This window comes from Acinonyx jubatus, chromosome B1, assembly GCF_027475565.1.
Source record: "Acinonyx jubatus isolate Ajub_Pintada_27869175 chromosome B1, VMU_Ajub_asm_v1.0, whole genome shotgun sequence".
Classification (NCBI taxonomy): Eukaryota; Metazoa; Chordata; class Mammalia; order Carnivora; family Felidae; genus Acinonyx; species Acinonyx jubatus.
Genome location: NC_069382.1, coordinates 145,800,656 through 145,819,395, shown reverse-complemented (window position 1 = coordinate 145,819,395; position 18,740 = coordinate 145,800,656). Strand labels below are relative to the sequence as shown.

The 18,740-nt window shown below is 35.3% G+C and overlaps 1 protein-coding gene and 1 pseudogene across 1 annotated transcript in view; both read left to right on the top strand.

Annotated features, from left to right (window-relative positions):
• Positions 1–1,002: 1,002 nt before the first annotated feature.
• The window catches only part of LOC113595401 (alpha-S2-casein-like), a 32,810-nt gene continuing 15,072 nt past the window's right edge, over positions 1,003–18,740 (top strand). Inside the window, exon 1 of the mRNA XM_053216174.1 lies at positions 1,003–1,098. Within this exon, the coding sequence (XP_053072149.1) occupies positions 1,003–1,098 (96 nt within the window). The remainder of the gene's footprint in view (positions 1,099–18,740) is intronic.
• On the top strand, positions 14,397–14,513 carry LOC113600984 (uncharacterized; annotated as a pseudogene).

Genomic DNA, 18,740 nt, shown 5'->3' with positions numbered 1-18,740 from the left:
AGTCATCACCAGAAGCTGTTTTCTGGATTAAAAGCCTTTTGAAGTCCTTACAGTGTCCTAAAAATCCTGTATTATCTGGCCCTTTTTGCTTTTTTGACCTTGATTCACCAAATATCCTCAATTCCAACCACACTGGTTCTATTTGCTGTATTTTAAGTGTTCCAGGTGTGCTCCCCTCTCTGGCCAGTCCCATGGCCTGGATTGGAGTGCCCCCTTCTATCTTTATACTCTATGTTTTATTTCCTTGAAGTTTTACTCTTCTGCTCAGGAAGGCACTTCATGGCCACACTACCTAATATTGAAAATACATTCCTACCAAAACATCTAATCTTCCTCCATACCATCTTTCTCTTAGTATATATCACTAGCAAACCCACCACCTATTGCTTATCACATTTGTTCTGTCTCCTTCCAGTTAGTGTATAACTTCCATGAAGTCTGAGATTTTTGCCGCTGTTGTTCACTGTCTATTCTCAATGTGTAAAAGGGTTCCTAGCATATATTAAGTCCTCAGTAAGTATTTAGTAATCTTCAGTTATATAGCAGCTTCTAACTTCATATTCATTTTTGTTTATTGTTTTTATTAAATAGAAGGCATTTTACATAAACAATATAAGGAATTGTGTTCTGTGGTATTTGCAGGATATTTTCACAGCTGTGTTCAAATTTGAACTTGATCTGAAAGACTACAGAAATTTATCGGGTACCCCGTCAAGAAAGTCAGTGGGGGCATCCTTGGTCAGAGGCAAAATGGAGTGTCACAGAGATGTGAACATCCGTGGTGTTCTCAGGAAGAGTGGAATGGCACTGGATGAACAAGAATGGGAGCCACCAATATCTGCTGTGTAAAATTCAAAGGGCCTTGAATATGACGTGAAAAAGCTTCAGTATTACCTCAGACATGATAAGAAGCCAGAGAAATGTTTTTACGCAGTTAAGTTACCTGAAATATCCATTGTTTTAAAAAGTATTGTGGGGGTGCTGTAGAAATATATTTTGGAAATGACTGATAAAAATTTGGAGACCAATTTGGAAGCCAGAGGGACTGTCCGCGCAGGAGATGATGAGATGTCTGGTGCAAAAGCAGTGGGCTGGAGGGTTAGGGAGAAGAAACCACATACATGGAGTCTTCCAAGAAGCTGGGGCGGGGGGGGGGGGGGTCAGTGCAAAGAGTGAATTCGTGGTGTGACTTGCAGGGGCACAAATTGAAGGGATGGTATCTGAGATAAGAGAGAACTAAAGAACATTGTTTTTATTTATTTATTTTAAAGTTTATTTTATTCATTTTGATAGAAAGAGAGAGAGAAAGCAGGGAGGGGCAGCTAGAGAGAACCCCAAGCAGGGTCCTCACTGCCAGCACAGAACCTGATACAAGGCCCAAACTCATGAACCATGAAATCATTGCCTAAACTGAAATCAAGAGCTGCTTAACCAAACGAGCCACCCAGGTGCTTGTTCATTTATTCATTTACTTAGGTTTATTTTATTCATTTTGAGAGAGAGAGAGAGAGAGCAGGGGAGGGGCAGAGAGAGAATCCCAAAGAACATTGTAGACTTAGGGAATGATCACGATCACGTACAAAGGAAGCGAAGATACACGAGAAGGAAGTTAACCACATGAAAAGGTCTTGGAGGAGAGAAGACAAGTAGGTAGGCACTCAGTAATTTTTAAGTCATAGAAAACTTTTTTAGAGGGGGGAGAATTGGAAAAGCACGGTTGCGTGAGTTCTAGTCTTTTTGAATTAGAAGTCGCAAATAAGAGTCAAAGAGGTGGCTCAAAAAGCAAGCGAGGCAGTAAAGAATTTACTGAACAGCACAACACGCCAGGTCAGCGCAGGTGCTGGAACTACAAAGATGGTTTAGGCCGGTTTCCTCCACTCTGGATGGAAAAGTGATTTAGTGAAATAGTTTGATATAATGCAACATAATTGACGACAGTAACAAAGAAGATGTAAAATCAAACACAATTTTTTAAGTGCTAGACAATACTACCTTAAGAGAAAGCACTTTGTCACCAGCTGCTAAATTTCATATACATTGTCCTTTATTGTTTACAAGGATAGTGTGTGGGATAAATTTTAGAAAAACTCTTACACAAAATGATAAGTTAACATAATGAAGCTTCCGCATTTGCCAGATAACCAGCATATTGGTTTTCCAAACATGACTAGCTCTCCAATAAACACAAACCATTATATACAGGTATTTTGCATAAAAGCCTCATACTGGCATCCCTTAGGCAAAACTTAGTTGTGTTTGATTGGTTTGCACAATATTTCAAATATTTTTAATCACAATATATAATGAATAAATAAACTATTTTCCTATCCTTCAAAATTAGAAGATGTACTAAGACAAGGACATTAATTGTATAAGTCAAAATTTTCTAGAGCAGACTATTAAGTCTTCATTTTACAAGATGAAGGCCACTCTTAGGGAAGCCATGGTCCCACCATGTCTTATTTTTTTTAACCTGGACCTTCATTATACATTTATATCACCTGCAATGTCAATGTAGGTTTTTGAATTTGTAATCCGCTTTAGTGGTTTCCATAGAAATATATATGTATTTTATACTCATTATCACCAACTTTTCAACAGTCTTTACATTAGGTAATATTGTTATGTTTATCATCATTATTTCATTTTTATAGAAGCAAAACAAGAGATAAAAAGAAAACTAAGAATTCATTCCAGGTATTTATTCAGCTGGACAAGCATTAGAGAAATATTTTTACCCAAAACACCATACTGTTTTACAGGAAAGGAGGTGCCAGGACAAAAAGAAGAAAAAGTACAAAGAAACTTCTCTTCAATCAAAAAACTAGTTCATAGCAGAAGAAACTTCACACAAAAAATAGGTAATCATTATACATAACAACATCCTCGTTTCCTGTTATCACGTTCTAAATCAAACTGTGTTAAAGCACTCCTTGGAATCTGTAGGGAAGTAATCTGGAAAAAAAATTTCTAATCATAGTGTCTTCTTAGAATTCAACTGGTTTTTTTAAGTATTTTGAACCACAGAATTACCATATCATGAAAAAACAATGTTTGAATAGTTCTGAGATAACCTATCCTAGGGGTTGTAATGTTCTAAAATGCTTCTAGAAATCCAGCAACTGCTTAGTTTATGATCCCGAGACCACTTTCTTCATCTGGATATTTCAGAAAAGAATAATTAAAATAAATAGCTGGCACTAGTAAATATTATTTAGTAATACATATAAATAATTATATTTCTGCTAAGCCAGAATGTATCTTTGCATGCTTATATGTATTAAGCATACATATATGTACACATACAATGCATACGTATTACATACGTACATTCTGCAATATAAATTTTATAGCTAATCCTATATGTTCTCTTTATTGATAGGTTTGATTGGAAAAGTCATTTCTGCATAGTTTCCTTCTCTATCATATCACTTCATATATCAATATGTTTGCTTGTTGAAAAGGCAACACTCCTGAGCCAAAGGAAGATTGTATGTAACATTGTCTGTATTGTTTGTATGCCTCCTTTCCGTTCATGTTGGATATGCTAGATCTGGATTGTGCTATCATTTTAACTGTATCGACGCTTAACTGCAGTGTCTAGGCCTCTGGCTGAGACACAGCAGCCCACATCTCTTGCCAAAACATTAAAATTTCGGATGCTTTTTTTTTTCTCTAATGGATTTTCTTATTTTCTTATTTTATTTATTTATTTTTATTTTTTTTCAATATATGAAGTTTATTGTCAAATTGGTTTCCATACAACACCCAGTGCTCATCCCAAAAGGTGCCCTCCTCAATACCCATCACCCACCCTTCCCTCCCTCCCACCCCCCATCAACCCTCAGTTTGTTCTCAGTTTTTAAGAGTCTCTTATGCTTTGGCTCTCTTCCACTCTAACCTCTTTTTTTTTTCCTTCCCCTCCCCCATGGGTTTCTGTTAAGTTTCTCAGGATCCACATAAGAGTGAAACCATATGGTATCTGTCTTTCTCTGTATGGCTTATTTCACTTAGCATCACACTCTCCAGTTCCATCCATGTTGCTACAAAAGGCCATATTTCATCGGATGTATTTTTATCTGTGTGGTCTTTCTATTTCCATTCCTCATATTTAGAGACCAGGCCACTATAACCAGAATAACCAGTTCTCTAACAACTAACTAAGGCCATGTGGATGGCACTGGAGTAACTTTGTAAACTCACAAGGGCCTTCTATCTCGCATGTGCCTCGTAAACCCAGTGCCTTGGAAGCTTCAGTTTAGAACCCCACTACAGCTATCTCTCAGGAAGATTTAGTCCTCACTGTAACATCTTTATAATTTGTTCCTGCTCCCATGTGTGTATTCCAAACAACTTTCACCTAAATTCTCAAGTAGGCAGTCACAGTTCCTGTCTGCGCACAAGAGAGCCCACAATATCACTCCAGATGAAATGAGTCAGATATATTGGATAAGGGATTGGTAACCAAAATATATAAAGAATTTAAAACTTAATATAGAAAACACAAATAATCCATTTAAAAATGGGCAGAGAGGGGCGCCTGGGTGGCGCAGTCGGTTAAGCGTCCGACTTCAGCCAGGTCACGATCTCGCGGTCTGTGTGTTCGAGCCCCGCGTCAGGCTCTGGGCTGATGGCTCAGAGCCTGGAGCCTGTTTCCGATTCTGTGTCTCCCTCTCTCTGCCCCTCCCCCGTTCATGCTCTGTCTCTCTCTGTCCCAAAAATAAATAAACGTTGAAAAAATAAATAAATAAATAAATAAATAAATAAATAAAATAAAAATGGGCAGAGGAACTGGACATTTTTCTAAAGAAGAAATGTGGCCGACACATAAAAAGATGTTCAACATCACTAATCATCAGAGAAATACAAATCAAACCACAATGAGCTATTACATTATGCCTGTCAGAATGGCTAGAATCAAAAAGACAGGAAATAACAAGTCTTGGCGAGGATATAGAGAAAAAAGAACCCTCATGTACTGTTGGTAGGAATGTGTATATTGGTGCAGTCACTGTGGAAAACAGTACAGAGTTTCCTCAAAAAATTATAAAATAAAAATACTGTATGATCCAGTAATTCCACTACTATTTACCCAAAGAAAGCAGAAAACACTAACTTGAAAAGATATATGCACCCCTGTTTATTGCAGCGTATTTACAATAGCCAATACATCCAAGTGAACTTGCATTTTGTCCCAAATCTGTTGTCTCTATTTTTTTATTATATTAATATGAAATAGGAATACATTATTTAGTGTAGTTGCTTTTGCAGATAACTAAATAGGCTTCTAGGATTTGAGCTCTCCCCCAGCACTCACCAGACTAACTTTTCTCACTTGGATAGGTTGGCAGTAAGAGACTCTTTTCCTACTAATTGGAGTAGTTCAATTAAAATGGGAAAAGTAGGATAAAACCTCCACATGTACTGCATCCTTAGGTCACCATCTTTATGAAATTGCATTGGCTCTTCTTTATTTGTCTTCCAAATGAAACACTCTTTCATTTTCAAGGACATGGAACTGAGTACTGGAGATAAAAATACTTTATTTCCCCCTTTATTGCAAAGTTGTAGGACATGCTCTTGCTCATCCGTCTTCTAAAACCATCTCCTGTTCATGAGTATGAGATTATAGATAACATAAAAATGCTACTTTTGTGTCTGTCATCTGTTCTTATTTCTGTTAAGCATAATCTGTACACTTCCCATATAGTTTGAATTAAAAAGGATCAATAATACCTATATATTTCAATGTTACAAGCTAAAATAAGGATCCAGTTACATTTAAAATTAGTTTTTGGGGCGCCTGGGTGGCTCAGTCGGTTAAGTGTCCGACTTCGGCTCAGGTCATGATCCCACGGTTTGTGAGTTCAAGACCTGCGTCAGGATCTGTGCTGACAGCTCAGAGCCTGGAGCCTGCTCCGATTCTGTGTCTCCCTCTCTCTCTGCCCCTCCCCCCTTCATGCTCTGTCTCTTCTGTCTCAAAAATAAATAAACGTTAAAAAATTTTAATTTTAAAAGATGATGTTCATTGGGGAAAAGCCTATATGCATCTATGTACAATGTTTAGGAACCTCTTGTGAAAATTATTGGTATAAATTATCTAGCTGCCTCCTTCAAATATACACCTTCTACTTTATATTAGCTGGAAGGGGGGCTAAGGGAGAGAATTCCAGTGGGTTTTTTTAATATGCTCTGGAAATATTTCCTTAAAACATACAAAATCAAACTTCAAGGGGCATCTGGGTAGCTCAGTTGGTTGAGCTTCCAACCTCATCTCAGGTCATGATTTCACAATTCATGAGTTCAAGCCCCACATCGGGCTCTGTGCTGACAGCTCAGAGCCTGGATCCTGCTTTGGATTAAGATCGTTTTCAGTACACGTGATCATCCAACCAAAAAGAATTAAATTAAGTGAATTTGTTTGGAGAGGCGGTGAAAAGTTATTTTTCTATCACATGTAAACTTGTCACCAGCCTCACTTGAAGGACATGAGTCTTCCAACACCCAAACTGAGTAGATTAAATTTCATTTGATAGGGTTCAACTTCTTAAGTGAGACATGAATAAAGTTCTGATCTCAAAGCACGCATTTTGTTGAAGACAAATTTATCAGATCAAACCTAGTGGAACATTGGATTTTGGCAGAAGCTCTATCTATTTTATTGTTATAAAATGTTGACAGGAAATGAAATAACAAAAAATAAATATTAACTTTAATAAGTCAAAATAAGTACAGTCAATAGTCAAATATTAATTTAAATAGTCAAAATAAGTAACAAGGCTCTAATTTTATCGCGACATTTATCTCCATATATGAGAAAATGGATAGAGTTAACAAAATTGTGGATTTTCCTTCTGATACACGGGTGTCCATCTTCCACATAATGTTTTTAAAATATAAAAGATGATATTTTATAGCCACACAGTATTTCAATTCATTTATTTTTTTTAATTTTTCTAATGTTTATTTATTTTTTAGGGAGAGATAGAGACAAAGTACGAGTGGGGAGGGAGACACAGAATCCAATTCAGGCTCCAGCCTCTGAGCTGTCAGTACAGAGCCCCATGTGAGGCTCGAACCCACGAGCTGTGAGATCACAGCCTGAGCCAAAGTCAGACACTTAACCGATTGAGCCACCCAGGTGTCCACATTTCAATTCATTTCTATACTTGCTTTATTCTAATAGTTTTTCTCATTGCCCTCCTTTGTGGAAAATATTGAGACCTATAGACAATCAACCTTTTAGTCAGAGCCTTCTATAGCTCAGTCTATATCTGAATATTAGCTTTTTCTCCAGTCTCAAAAGATGTGTGGTTCTCCTCTACTTTGAAGGGAACTTCTTTGCCTGTTTGTTCCCTACTCAATCTGTTTTCTCATTATGATAATAACAATGATAAAAATAAGAATGACAGTTATAAATTCTAAAATTTACTGATCAACTTTATTGTGCGGTGTGATTTATATACATTTTTTTCACCATTTTTTCCCTCAAAACTGTTATTTTAACATCTTGCAAATGAGAAAATTGAAGCTGAAAGAGATAAGTAATTATCTTTGTAATGCCTATTTTATTCAGTTCTGTTAGTTATGTTTGTCTTCTTGGAAGTTCTCCTCATAAATCTCTTCATGTAGTTACTTCCTCCAGGTGTTTTCACGGATTCATCTTCTTTTTCCCATACATAACATTAATGTTCTCTAAGGTTCTGACTTTGGTCTACTTCTTTTTTTATATAAATATTTTTAACATTTATTTATTATTGAGAGACGGAGACAGAGCATGAGCAGGGGAGGGGCAGAGAGAGGAGGAGACACAGAATCTGAAGCAGGCTCCAGGCTCTGAGCCGTCAGCACAGAGCCAGATGCGGGGCTCGAGCTCACAGACTGTGAGATCATGACCTGAACCGAAGTCGGACGCTCTACCGACTGAGCCACCCAGGCGCCCCTGACCTTGGTCTACTTCTTATCTGATTGCATTTTTCCTATATCACTTACCCACATTAACTACCATCTATCTATATCTTATGACTCCCCAAATATACTCAACTACCTCCTAAATGTCTCTGTATATTTGTTTATGTCCCAGATTAATATGTAAGTACCTTGAGCACAGTGTCAATATGTTTTCATTTGAATTCTTTGTACTCAAAACTATATCTTATATGTAGTTGCACTCAAAAATTGTTTCAAATTTTTCCTCTCATATTTCTATATTACAAGAGAATGAAACGGTAATATAATATGTATCTAAGCTCTTTGGGGGCTTAAAAATATACTCTAAGAATTTGTCAGGGACTCTCCAGCTTTCTCTCATTCATATGAATTGATAATAAAGGTCATCTTGTCATTAAAGGAGATTACAAAACAGAACAAGAAAATTCATTATAACAGTTGTCTATGGGTTACACCCTTAGAGTACCATTCTTTGAGATATCAGTATCTCTTTGTTGAGCTATTCTATAAATAAAACACCTTGAAATTTTCAAGGGCATAGTATTTAGTCTTGGAGGAAAATGAATCATTCCTTCTTTATTTGAAGACAGCAGTATAAATTCTGATCTATCGATTTTTTAAGATCACCCACTAGTCATGGAATATAAGATAATATATAAAATAAGAATGCCACTCCTTTGCTTACAATCACCAGTTGTTATTTTTGAATGTCAAACATTTTCCACATACTTCCTATTTTGTTAAGTGTAATTTGAATATACCTTACAGAATATATAACACTTTAGTATTCCAATATAAAATATAAGATGAGTTAAATTTCAGTGTGGTTTATAAACATCTCCATTTACATTAAAGTAGTATTATTTGAATTTTAATTCCAAATCCCTTATGTTCACTTTATCCATATGTTTTTATCTACTCAGTAATGTGATCTCAGTGCCTATAATAGTGCTGAATATCTGTTGTTTGAAACAGTAGAGAAGGAAATATAAAAAGGAAGGGAGAGAGAGAGAAGAAAAAAATGAATAAAGAAAAACTGGGGAAAAAAAGAATATAATCACATTAGAATGAACATTGTACATGACTTAGCAATGCATATTTTAAAAGTCAGATTTATTCAATAGTTATTTAAAGGAAGCCTACTTAGCTAGAACACTTAGAAAACAAATGCAAAATAAGTTATTTAAATTATTTAGCTCCCTCAATCATATGTAGATATAGATAGATATAGATATGGATATAGATATAGATATAGATATAGTTATGGATATGGATATGGATATAGATATAGATATATAGATATAGATATAGATATAGATATAGTTATAGATATAGATAGTTATATAGATTTTTTTTATGATCCAAAAAGAGGACACTTTCCAATAGGGAGGATGAGTTACTAATTTATTTTTGTGAGTGCTTGTAAGTTTATTACCTAAAAGTCTAATATATATTTTGTTGTGATTAATTATACCTTTGTTTGTAGTTTTAAATCTGTTTGTTTCCTTGTTTGTTTTGAGAGAGAGCGAGAGTGTGCATGCACAAACAGGGGAGGGGCAGAGAAAGAGGAAGAGAAAGAATCCCAACCAGGCTCCATGTTGTCAGCTCAGAACCCCACATGGGGCTCAATCTCAAACTGTGAGATCATGACCTGAGTCAAAATCGAGTTGGATGATTAACCAACTGAGCCACTGAGGCACCCCATGATTAATTATACTTTTAGCCTCAAGGTAAGTTCGGAATTTATACTCAGAATTTATGTATGTTATCTCTTGGCTTCCATAGTCTTTTTGCAAAATTAACTTTTGTTTTGTTTTGTTTTTAAATATTTATTTGTTTATTTGTTTATTTTTTATTTTTACTTATTTTTATTTATTTATTCATTTTTTTTTTTTTTGAGAGAGAGAGAGCAAACAGGGGAGGGGCAGAGAGAGGGACACAGAGGATCCTACTAAGAGTAGGAAGCCCGATGCAGGGCCAAACTCATGAACTCTGAGATCATGATCTGAGCCGAAGTCGGACGCTTAACCAACTGAGCCACCCAGGTGCCCCAAAATTAACTATTGTTTTAAAGTTTGACATGACATTTTTAAGTTATTTTATTCTCATATCTAAGTTTTGCATCCTTTTTATATTTTTATTTTCATCATTAAAAAGTTTCCTTTATTTTGCATTATTAATAACACACACTAACTGTTCATCCTTGTTTTACTCAACCACTATACTTAACATCTTAAATGTTTAAAATTGTATCCTTGAAAACGTTTTTCCAAAGCCAGCAAATAAGATTTTTTGATAAGAAAAGACCAGTTTTTCCAAGTTTCTTCCTTATTCTAATTTAAATATAATATCAAAGAAAAGTAGGACTATGTTTGCATTTTTTTCTTACATCATGACATTGTCAAAAATTATGAACAGTGTTTACATGTTGGAAAACTTCATTAAGATATTCTTAATAGTTTATATTCTGAATAACACCCAATGTTCTTAATGTAAATAAATGGTGAAAACTGGCAGATAAGTGCTAAGTAAAATAATACATGAGTCATTATCACTTTTTCACAGGTTTGATCATTAAAATTTTCTAATAACCAAAAGAAATATGTGCTAACACCCATCAATAGACATGCTGAAGAAAGTTCATAGCAGTGCTATTCACAAAAGGCAAAAGCAAATGCAAGCAACCCAGCTGTCTATCAGTAGGAAAATAGATGATTTATAGTTTACTCCCACAATGGATTATTACTCAGCAATGGAAATAAACCAACTATCACTACATGCAATAATATGGATGACCCTCACAGATATGAGTGAAAGAAACCAAATACAAAGGATATATACTATATAATGCCATTTATATGAAGTTCAAAATCAGGTGCCACTAAACATGATTTAGAAGTTATAACAGTAGTCGCCTTTTGGATGGATTATTGACAGGGGTTAGGGGTGAGCCTCTGCAGTGCTTGAAAGTTTCTATACCTTGATCCAAGTGGAGGTTACACAGGTAAATGCATATAAAAAGTTTAGCTACTGTATACTTATAAACGGTGCACTTTTCTCTACATAAATACCTCTTAAGATGGAAAAAATGCTGATAGCAGAAATGTAATATTTCCATTTTCAGGTGTAATATCATTCCATAATCTTTTATCATTATCGACACAAATTGCAGGAGAAATCCACTTACTATTCTCTTACATTTCTTAACTAGATGAAATATAAAAGTTTTGTAAGTTTTGTAATTATAAAATATTCCTCGTGTTAACTTTTAATTTTTACATGTCCAATTCACATATGGTTCATTTTTAACTGTACTGGCTCTAAATTCCCTTGCTTACAATTGAGCTAGAGAACTACAGTAAAGCCAGTAAAAGATGCTTTTATTTTCTTTTTAAGAAATTAGTAGAAAGAAGTTAATAATTTTCCCCAATTCTACTTCTCATAGTAGAAGAAAAAGTGTTGTGCAATGTTTGATTGATTGTTTAGCAGTCTGCCACCTCTTGCTCTAAACATTTCTCCAGTCTGTGTCTTAATCATCACCCCTAATGCCGTTTCTACAAATGAGCCCTTATAATTACATAGCAATCTATTCACACCCTCTTAGATGGTTATGCGGCCTCTGTTTTGCCTGTCCTTCGGTCCTTTTCTATATTGATGCCATGATGATTAATTTAAAATGCAATTCTCCCCATGTCACATGTCAGCTTAAAATATTTCATACTGCCCACTATCCCCAAAATGAGATATAAACCCTTAGCTCCTGTGGGCCTTTACCTAAGGTCCTGCCAATCTTTCTCTCACAATCAAACTTTTGGTTCTTCTCCCACATGTCAGTCTCTCTCTTTCTCTCTCTCTCTTTTAATGTTTATTTATTTATGTATTTAGTTAGTTAGTTAGTTAGTTATTTTGAGAGAGAGCACACAAATGTTCATGCACACATGTGAGCAGGGAAGGGGCCAAGAGAGAAGGAGAGAGAGAATCTCAAGCAGGCTCCACGCTGTCAGTGCAGAGCCCACGCAAGGCTCTGTCTCAGGAACCCTGAGATTGTGACCTGAGGCGAAATCAAGAGTTGGGCACTTAACCGACTGAGCCCCCAGGATCCCCCATAGTCTCTCTCATTTTCATGTCTGCTCAGCCTTCCAACACCCTAGAATATGTGTATTTCACTGAACATAAATTATACCTTAGTTTTTTAAAAACTCTTAGTTAATGAAAAGAGAAATTGTCATCAATACAACTGAAGTGTTGTTTTCCCCACTCAGTTCCATTTCCAACCAAGCTCCTCAGCAGTAAGCATGATTCTGAAATTTGTCTCCTTCCCTGGCATTACTTTATATTTGTACTACACATGCACATTGCTATTACAATAGACAGTAGATGTTTAATTTAAAAGTATTTTTGGAACGTGCATAAGAATGTATTAATAGATTTCTCAAAACATACAAAAAATATATTGAATTAAACCTTTATAGAAATAGAAGTAGTTGTATATATTTCTCACAAATCATTCTTCACAGCTCACATTAATTTCATGTTTGTTTTCCTACCGGAGGCCACTTCCTCTCAGACTTAGCAATTAATGAAAGGTTCCAAATTATTTCCAAGGCATCAACATTCACTAGCCAATTACTGACATTTTTAATGATATTCACTAATCTCATGCACTAATCTATTTATGACATTTTTAATAATTGAAATTTCTTGAATTATTCCTAGCTCTTATTAACCCATGTTTGAGTTTTCTTCCATTCTCACAGGACCGTTGGCCTTTGTACCTGTTTTCTCATGACCTACCTCTTAATTCTCTCAACTTTGCACAAACTCCTCCACACATTATTTTCTTTCTGGACCACCTCATTCTTATACCTAAGGACATTCTGTGTGTGAGTGTCTTGATGAACTATAGATATAATCACTGTAAGATATTAAACATATGACAACAAGTACATACACATTCCCAGTGAAATAATATAGGACTTCCTATACTATAGAACTTCCTTTCTCTCAGTTTATTTATATCCTACTGAACTTGTCTACTCCGAGCCTTTTATTTCTAACTAATGGTAAGAGTTTCCTTTTCTTTCCATTCTCCTATTAGCTGCATATCAGTCGTATCAGCAAAGGCTGGGATGTTGATAGTTGACACTGAGAAGGGTTTTGTATGCAGTATGTCCATTAGTATTGTCATCAATTCCATTAGGTAAGTAAGTGTAATTGTACACTGTTTACTCTATATTCTAATTAAATTTATAATTGGCACCTGAAACTTAACTTCTTAGAAAACTAAGCTCCTCATGTTTTCCCCACAAACCAGCCTTGTCTCTATCTTTTCCATCTCAGTCAATGGTAACCAGGTTATTCCAGGTGATCAAGCCAAAAATCTGGAGTAATTAGTGAAACTTTCCTTTCTCTCATGCCTCACTTCTAATCTATTAAATTCCATTTGCTCAAACTTCAAAGTATAATTAGAATGTGACAATTTCTCATCACCCTCACTGCTGCCATAATCATGTGTCTGGATTATTATTCCAGTCTCTAAATGGGCCACGTCTCTTCTCTTAACCTCTTCAGTCTGTTTTTTCCCAAGTTATCTTCTGCTTGACATCAGTTTCCATTCAGTGTAGTTGCTTTCTTGAAGTCCTGGCAATACTCAAGAGCCCTGTATCATTGGCCTCATTTTTTCTCTTTGTTTCCACCAAATTCACTATTTTCCAACCATACTGGTCTATTCAATATTTCTGAAACTTGCCAGGCATACTTATATTCTAGGACCTTTGCAGATGAGTTCCTTCTGAAATATCTGCAAGGTTTACTTTCTTACTTCCTTCAAATTTTTACTTTTCTGCTCAGGGAGTCCTTTCATGGCCATCTTACTAGATAATGAACACCTCATCCCTATGACTATTTTCTATCCAGTATCTTCAATTCAGTTTTCCCATAGCATGCAGTGATTGAACCAATGCTTTATTATTTATCATGTGTTAATATCTTAACCAGTTAAAATATAAACTTCATGAAAACCATGTTTTCTTTTGTTCATAGCTTTCTTCCAGATGCTTAGGATAACTCCTGGCACACACTAAGTACTCAAGAATTGTTCACTGAAGTAAGTAGGGAGTCTTCACTACATTTTCAACTTCAACATCTGTACAAATATTTTGTTGATAGCATATATGAAAAATTCAAGTATATCAAAGATTTGGGAGACCTTTTCAGAGATGGTTCAAATTTCATTTGCATTTACAAGGCAGAGAATGTGATAGAAGGCCATTCCCAGTCATAGTGTGCTCTAACACAGATCCATAGCGTGCTCTGGAAAGATTGTGATAAGGCATAAGAAATGTCAGGAAGTGGGGTCAGAAATGTCTCCTGGGAAGATTCTGAATGATCTTGAGTTCTCTGTTAAATATCTTGAACATTACCATAGACAGTATAAGAAACCATACATCGCTCCTTGGCCTTTCGGCTAAGATCAAGTGTAGTATCTGTTCTTATCAGAAAATATACAAATGTTTTGGTTGAGTAACATAATTTGTTACATACATTTTGGAAAGAAAATATTTGTGAGAAAGGTGTGGAAAGTGCATTTTAGAGATAACAAGAAAATGGAAGACATATAAGGAAATTCGTTGCAATTATCTAGCCAATGGAAGATAAACTGGTGCAGAAGCAATGGATTGAAGGTTAGAAGGAAGAAGCTACAAGTATGAAGTCCTTCAGGAAGTTTGGTGATGAGTGAAAGGAGAAATGCATAATGTAGCCAGTGTGGGTGGCACAGAATGATGACATGGGACCTGTAAACTGAAGAATTGAGGATACTGTAGACTAAGCAAAGGAGCAAGTACAAATGAAGCAAATAAAACTTTAAGAGGAGAAGGGGATAAACATATAGGTAAGTTCTTAGGGGTTGGGAGAGGAGCAGATGGACTCATGTCTTATAATGAAGGAACCCATAGAACAGTTACTGGGAGAGTCACAGAAATCAACAAGCATGGTTGTCTGGTTTCTATGGTCTCAAAAACTGAAAGCAATAAGAGCAGAAGCTGTTGCTGCTGAAGGCAAGTAGTCCTGATTGTTAAGTGAAATGAAAGCGTTTACTAAATATCAACCAAGTGTCAGACCAACTAAAGTGGCAGATATGCAACAATGAAAAGTCCGATTTCTTCTTCTCCAGAGGACAAAGTTACTTAAATGATTTCAAAAACAAAAACAAACAAAAACAAAACAAACAAACAAAAGATGATTGATAGGCAGCAGAAAAAGAGTCATAAAAATCTGAAATGGAGCGCCTGGGTGGCTCAGCCAGTTGAGCCTCTGACTTTGGCTCAGGTCACGATCTCACAGTCCGTGAGTTTGAGCCCCACATCGGGCTCTGTGCTGACAGCTCAGACCCTGGAGCCTACTTCAGATTGTGTCTCCCTCTCTCTCTCTGCCCCTCCCCTGTTCGTGCTTTGTCTCTCTCTCAAAAATAAATAAACATTTAAAAAAATTAAAAATCTGAAACAGATGAAAAAAATCGCAATTCCATGAAACATAATCCCATGGGGGAAAAGCTATATGTGGTTAATACCAAATATTAATAATTGGTCTTCCCTAGTGTTGAGAGTATAGTCATGTGTGTGGTAAATTTTACAAAGATTTCTACACAAAATTATTAGGGATTTTACCATCTTGATACTTAAACATCAATGCTTCAGCAAATCAGAAGACTTGGTTTTCCAAAATGATTCCGTTTCTAATAATAACATGAGCCTAGGAACTAGCATTTTCTCCAGAAATCTCAAATTGGCAGCACTTGGGCAAGATCCAGTTGTGTCTTGGTTCTGTCAGCAGACACAATATTTTTAAAGAATTTTAATTCGTTACAATCAATATACAAAGAATTCTGAATAAGTAATGAAGTGCTTGGCTTATCTTTTAAAAAAATGGAAGATGTGGCAGCTATAGAGCATGTATATTACATGTCAAAATTGAAGCTGAGTATTGGCTTTTCCCTTCAGGCTAGGCTTGAACTTTCAGGAAGGCTACAGTCCCCACAATACTTTATTTTCCTTAAACCTGGACCTACCTTCAGTACACATGTAATCTGATTGGTTACCACAGCCATTTCATTTTGTGACTTGTGAAAAAGTAGGTGCCATGTAGATACCAATTCACTTTGCATAAATTGTGGCTAATTGTTACAATTTATAATTGGATTAGCATGACTATTAATATTTTACAGATTCAGAAACTACTGAGACAAGTTAAGACTGTAAATCCTTATTAAAGTTACCGCTAGTTCGTAGGACTGCCAAGTTTCCCGTTACATCGCATGGACTTACATAACGATAACCATGTTTAGTGGTGGCAAATGGTAAGCAATAAATATAAGGAGTATTATTTTTCATACGTTAATGAAATTTTAATTAACATATCCCAAATGTCACGTTAGGTATTTGTTCAAGATGTTTTTGATAAGAAGGGACACTGGTGTGCCTCTAGGAAAAAAATAATACTTATCATGAACCACTTAACCAGTACATGGCAGAGGTAAGCTGCACAAACACGGAATAATCACTACACATTATAACATCCTCATTTCCTGTTATCATGTTCTAAATCAAGCTAAGTGGAAGTGCTCCGTGGAATATGTGGTACAAATATTGGATGGAGAAACTACTTCTAATCATCATGGCTTCTCAGAATTCAAATCCTTTTTAGGTATTTTAAACCACAGAATTACCATATCGTGGAGGAACTAGGTTTAAATAGTGAGTGATAACCCATTTCAGATATCCGACTGCCTGTACTTCTTGTCTTCCATTTAAGAAGCAAGGTAATATTTTTCACTTATCCTTTTTGTTATTCTACATGCATTATAATATTGTAAAATCTAATAACATAGTTCTAAAAAATATTTTTAAAGAAATTAATGTCAGTGTACTTTAAGGTCCTTTGAGAAATTGTTTTAGAACATAAGCTACTGATTTAGCTACTTTTCAGTGCTTCTGGGTACAATTAATGTATAGACAACATAAAATGCTTATTATACTACTCTATCTTATTACGAAGTGTCAAAGTCTTATTTTAAGAGCTAGGTCATCATAATGAGGTTTTTGGAAATCCAGGGCACTGTGTATTTAAGATGTGGACTCCTGGATCACTTCTTTCATGTGTTAATCAGACACAGTAACCCAACATAGCTGCTCTGGAGACCAGAGATAATATTTGTAATGTAACTACTACAATGTCTGGCATATAGCAGGTATTCAGTAACTGCAACAATTTCTATGTTTCTCATTTATCAATATTCTAAAAACATTACTTTAACTCTCAGCATCTACGTTCCAATTTCTTTTATCCCTGGAGAACCAAATGTCTAAGTAAAACTGAAGTAAGCTGTTATAAAATAAATTTATTTCATATTTTAAGAGGCAAAATGATGTTTATAATATTATAAAGCATTATCACTATGAAATGCTTCTGAAATGAACATCCTATGCATCATCTTGTAACAGTAAACAAATATACCTGAGATTTTTAGTAAAAATGAGAAATTGATTAGAAATTTAGGCAATGCAAATCCTAGGACAGAGTAATGCCTATATGTACACATTCCCCAGAAGTGCATAGGTAAAGATCACCAGCAAATTTAATACTATTTGAGTAAAACAAAATCTTACTCCTTAAAAATAATCAATTTAATGTGTTGATCTAGACAGTAAGACACTGTTATATATAAACAATGCATTAGAATAATTATTTCACTTTTCAGTTCTTTGTTTAACAAATAGGAAAGTGAAGTTGATATGTAGTCAGCAAACCTTGTGGACTAACACATAGTCATGGTATTAGAGATTGAGCTGGAAGGGATTACAGAAATCAGTCTTATTAGCAGTCTCTCTTTTGCTACATATACGAGGTGCGTGATGCTTAATGATTTATTCAGGCTTCAGCAGCCTGTCTCAGACTGGGAGGCACCCAGACCTCCTTGCACCCATCACAATATTATTTCCACCTGCTACGTCTCATGAAGGAGCCAGACTGCATGTTTTGATGCACCTGATACCTGTTTAAACATGAGTTTCTCTTCTATTTTACATTTCTGATAGTCCTCGTCCACAGATTGAGGAAGAGTTATAAATAAATGGCCTGATAGAGTGTACTTATTTTTCATCACTGTATCTTCATGTCTGATATGTTGTATGTAGCAACTGGTCATTGAATAAGTTAGTAAACTAACCAATTACATATAGGGCAAAAAAAAACCCTACTAACTTGCTATACCCAAAAAGGAACTTTGACATTTTAGAAACCAAGATTTCACATTATATTCTGTTAATAAAATTTCTCTTTATAAAGAACTTGTCATATTCATATCCATGTGTTTCTCAAGTGAATCTGCTTTTATCAAAGTTTTCATTAGACTTTCCTAATTGCCTGGAACAAAGCTAAATTAATGTACAATTATTGAGAAAATGTGTAATTTTTCAGGAGAATAAAACTTATTAACTTGCTATATACCTATTTTACAGAACTAAGTAAACATGAAGTTCTTTCTTCTTACTTGCCTTTTGGCTACTGCTCTTGCAAAGCATGTAAGTATAATGACATGTTTATGATTATCTATTCTTATTTAAATATAAGAAGAGTGAATCTTTTATGCAGACGATGGCAAGGGTAGGGAGCAAGAAATAGAGACAAGTGTGTGACTTTTCAAACCTATGATCAGAGGTTTCATTGGCCTTGCCTTATACAAGGTATGAAGGTGGACAAAAACACTTTTTATAAAGTACTCTCCTTATAGG